We start from the raw sequence: 4,043 nt of genomic DNA, 5'->3' as shown, positions 1-4,043 counted from the left end.
TTAGTATAAAGATTCAGTTCTCACCCTAAAGATATACTTCTTGCTCCACATTATTATAAACCCTGTGACAAACGTGCTCTTGAAACGGTTTACGAATAACATCTCTTCAAGTAATTTACACATATATTTTACCTATATATGTTACATTTCTTTCTAAGTCAATCTGATCATGCCTGTAAACCCGAATGGTTTTGGTATTTCTATCGGAATATATTGTATTTGTGTTTTCAATGTGGCCTCCTGTACCGTATCATGAACAGAATTCATCACTTCAAGAATTGAGTACTTAAACATATACCCACCAATTAGCCTCATCCTGACGCATCAAAAAACGAGTGTTTCATATGATGATTTTCATTGTGAAAGTACACAATTCAGATTTTCCTTCATCCTGTTTCCAGTAAGACCAGAACTAATGGTCAATGCAAAAGGCCATCCGGAAATATTTTGCATCTGTGAAAGATTTCAATTAACGATAACTTATATTTCTAGTCAGTTGTTTTTTTCTTAAAACATCATCAGTTTACCAACAACTCAAACGATCCTGATGAGTCAGCAATCAAATATTCTCAGTTGATAAACTTTGTATCCATTAGATCAAACAACTCAACACTGACAATTTATAACTTCATCATAGACCACAGTTGAGCCTCATTATGGTGTTTCTGGGACTGCAGTGAACACACTAGTTGTGAACGTTCATTCAAGGTTATCGATAAAGTATGGTTACAATCAGTGGAACATTGAGTACCAAACTTTATTCATGGATAGTTGACGCAATACTTCACATCATTATAATCCAGTAAACCTATTGGATTATCGAAATGTTAGTTCTTGTGTGAGGTTATGGAATTGTAATGTTTCTCAATCCTCTCAAAACTCAAGTTATTTATTCTAGGTTAGCGTTCACTCACTTACTTTTGTAATTTAAAATTCTTTGGTCAGAAGCAAAGACGAGGAGAGATACTTTTAACATACTGGATGCATTAGTGACTAATACATTTGAAAACACAACAATGAGAATCCCTCACAAACAGAAGCAGAGACGACTGCATATTACAAGATGGATGATATATCTAGGTACAACAAAAAGAAGGAAGTAAATATCAAGATAAACATAGTTTTACACAAAATGAGGAATAATCCGAAATTAGTGTTCATTGCTTAGCCGTGTGACGAAGTTCAGCTTGATCAACGCCAACATCTATTCATCTAAATAAAGCCAGAATAAACATGTAGACAGAATTATATGACTTGCTGATATTTCGGGGTTTCTCATCAGCTGCTTACAACCATATATGCATTGAAAGTTTACATTGATGTAAGATATAGTGTGAAACAATCGACATAAGTGGATGAAAAAAATGGGAATGATAAACGTTATCAATAATATATATATATATATATATATATATATATATATATGCAAGAGAACCACAGTTTCTCTTCGGTTTGCTGAAGCCATTGCGAAAAAAACTTAAACTTGATTTACATATCCAAAAAGAGACAGTAGTAAACCCATTACTACCCTGGTAAATCATTTTTTGGTCATTAGTTTTATTTTGTTAATCTTTATTTTGTTGTGCGGTACTCCACTACCGAATTCATATTTTATGTACTGTAAAACCACCGCATCACTCATGAATTTCCATTCACTTAATTCTCGCAACTTATGTAAACGTCAAATGCTGTTCAATTTTTAGGCAAACCATCTTATCAGTTGTTGTTTTTTTAATTTCAGGAATATTGTGTGTGTGAGTTACTAGTCACGCACATAACTCTTGAAAAAGCGCCATTTATGTATTCTTAGCCATTCGCAAAAATACCACTGAAAAGGTCTACTATAGTTTTGGAGTCGTATATAAAACTGTTGTTACGCAGGATGCATGGTATATCAATATTTTGAGTTGATTTAGCGCGTTTATTGAAAAGGAGAATTAAGTTTCGTACTTTTGAGCTAGTATTAAGTGTGTAGTGGAGTGCTTCGTTAATCGATAGTCTCGATAACCGTTATTATATCATCGTAAACGGTGTATAATATCAGAAGACAAAGGGAAGCAGCAACTACATTTTTATTGATAAATAACATGGGCTAGAAGGCAGTGAGCACATTAGCAAATGTAAGCAAGCGAAGGAAAGATGACGCATAGTGGAGATGGCTGGGAAGCCAACTCACTATGAGCAAGCATTAATCAACATTTATAGTCAGACAAAAATGAATGACAGACATGCGATGAATAAGATACGAAATGTGCATACACATGCGCTCATATAAAAAATATAGTCAAGGTCAATAAGCGAATAATTAACAAGATCAAAATATGACTCATAACATTATAGGTGAATTGGCTTGTCCAGAAACTAGAATAAACTATATAGGTGTAATATAGTACATGACGTTACACTACTCCCCACATAGCTCCCCCCAGAGTGTCCGGAGGAAACACTGGTATGCAAAATAAACAAGGGAGAGGAGGTGTATATGCGTTCACAAAACGAAATTAAAGTATTAGCACATTAATTTGAAAATAACACTGAAATGGCATGTGGATAACGTTAATAATATGTAGAGAAAAAAAGTTGTACTATATCGAATAAGTTAGTGTCAATCGAGGAGCGAGTTTATTAAACGAAAGTGTCATACTTATGTAAAAAGGTACATGAATATTCTCAAAATGAGGACAGAAATGGAAATGTTAGCATGTGATTATGAGTAAATTAGTAAGCGTACAAAAAATTTTAACATGCATTTATGTTGAGACTGTCCGGATGATAAAATAACATGTTTGTATGAGCGATTCGAAATATCGTGAAAATAGAATATAACAGTAATTGCTATGTGGTGCTGATTGAATATGAGGATGAAGAACAGTGAAATATGTTCTGATAAGCTGCAGTCGAGTAAATAGAGTCGATCAGCGATTAGTAGATTCGAATTCGCATACCTGGAGTTCGTGTGTGGTAAAAATAATCGAGTCGTAGGATGATAACTGCATCAACGGTTGAAATTCATTGCTGTACTGCTATTGATAATGATAATAAAATGAGAAGTCAGTGTGCGTTGTCGCTTGCGTTGAGTTATCGTTAAATATGTATTAGTAGAATGACCAGAGGAACAGGATAGTGACTGCTTAGATGAGATATGCGAAGTCGTATTCCTTTTTGGTCTAGAAGCCTAGCGTGGTTTGTGTAGTTAGAGGGATATGCACTCAACCTCATTTGTTACGAAACCGTTTTAAGGCGTAATAAAAATACCAATACATATGATAATAAATGACAGCGAATGAGACTGACTTGAATGTGACGAACAAGAGTGTATCTATGAGAGACTAGCTCTAAACTCTATGTTCTGGAGTACAGTGCAATGGGAATAGAAAATTAATCGAAGTAATTGAATTGTGATTATCGGTAATGGATAATGCAGCATTCAGTAATACATGTGAATGAATAGATAATATGAACATAATCATTACTAATCGGCTGGTAATGCGGCGTCAAACACGACGGTTGCTGCGTACCAATGAGATGAATAGACATTAGTTGCGTCGAGAACATAAGTTTCTACTATCGGGAGTATGACTCCAAACTTATGTCTATGATAGAGTGTAATATTAGACCGAAAACGACATGAAAAAAATTGGAAAGAACTCACTTGAATCAGGAATAATTTACGTCATTGGATAATAAAAATAATCCAGTGAGTTTCGAATATCATAACGTGTAATGTTCATATAATTATAATTTGTTCGATTAGTGAGTTGACTGCGTAAATGTCATAGTTTAACGTTAATACGAACAAAAGTAATAATTCCACGTTAGATGATGATATGACATTATTGTAATAATGAGCATATAATGATTATTAGGAATATGTCGTCGGCGTTTGCATTTTTGATTTGTGCTCGCTCGTTGCGGTCGCCAATTATGTTGTGAGTTCGTACATCGAGGTTGTCGATTCTGGTCCGTGCTCGTTCGGCGAGGCATCCAATTATGTTGCGTGTTCGCATTTCGGGCTAACCAATATGTAGTGGAGTGCTTCGTTA

The 4,043-nt window shown here is 34.6% G+C and overlaps 1 protein-coding gene across 1 annotated transcript; it reads right to left on the bottom strand.

The window, feature by feature from the left end:
• Nucleotides 1-2,671: 2,671 nt before the first annotated feature.
• Smp_119140 (hypothetical protein) lies at nucleotides 2,672-3,431 on the bottom strand. Its single transcript, XM_018797014.1, is given in 2 exon segments — nucleotides 2,672-2,995; nucleotides 2,999-3,431. Coding segments are annotated over 2 exon segments (303 nt in total). The 5' UTR covers nucleotides 3,014-3,431; the 3' UTR covers nucleotides 2,672-2,707.
• Between the last annotated feature and the right edge of the window lie 612 nt (nucleotides 3,432-4,043).

Source organism: Schistosoma mansoni, chromosome 4, assembly GCF_000237925.1.
Source record: "Schistosoma mansoni strain Puerto Rico chromosome 4, complete genome".
Classification (NCBI taxonomy): Eukaryota; Metazoa; Platyhelminthes; class Trematoda; order Strigeidida; family Schistosomatidae; genus Schistosoma; species Schistosoma mansoni.
Note: the sequence above shows the minus strand (reverse complement) of the source record. Positions and strands in the feature narration are given on the sequence as shown.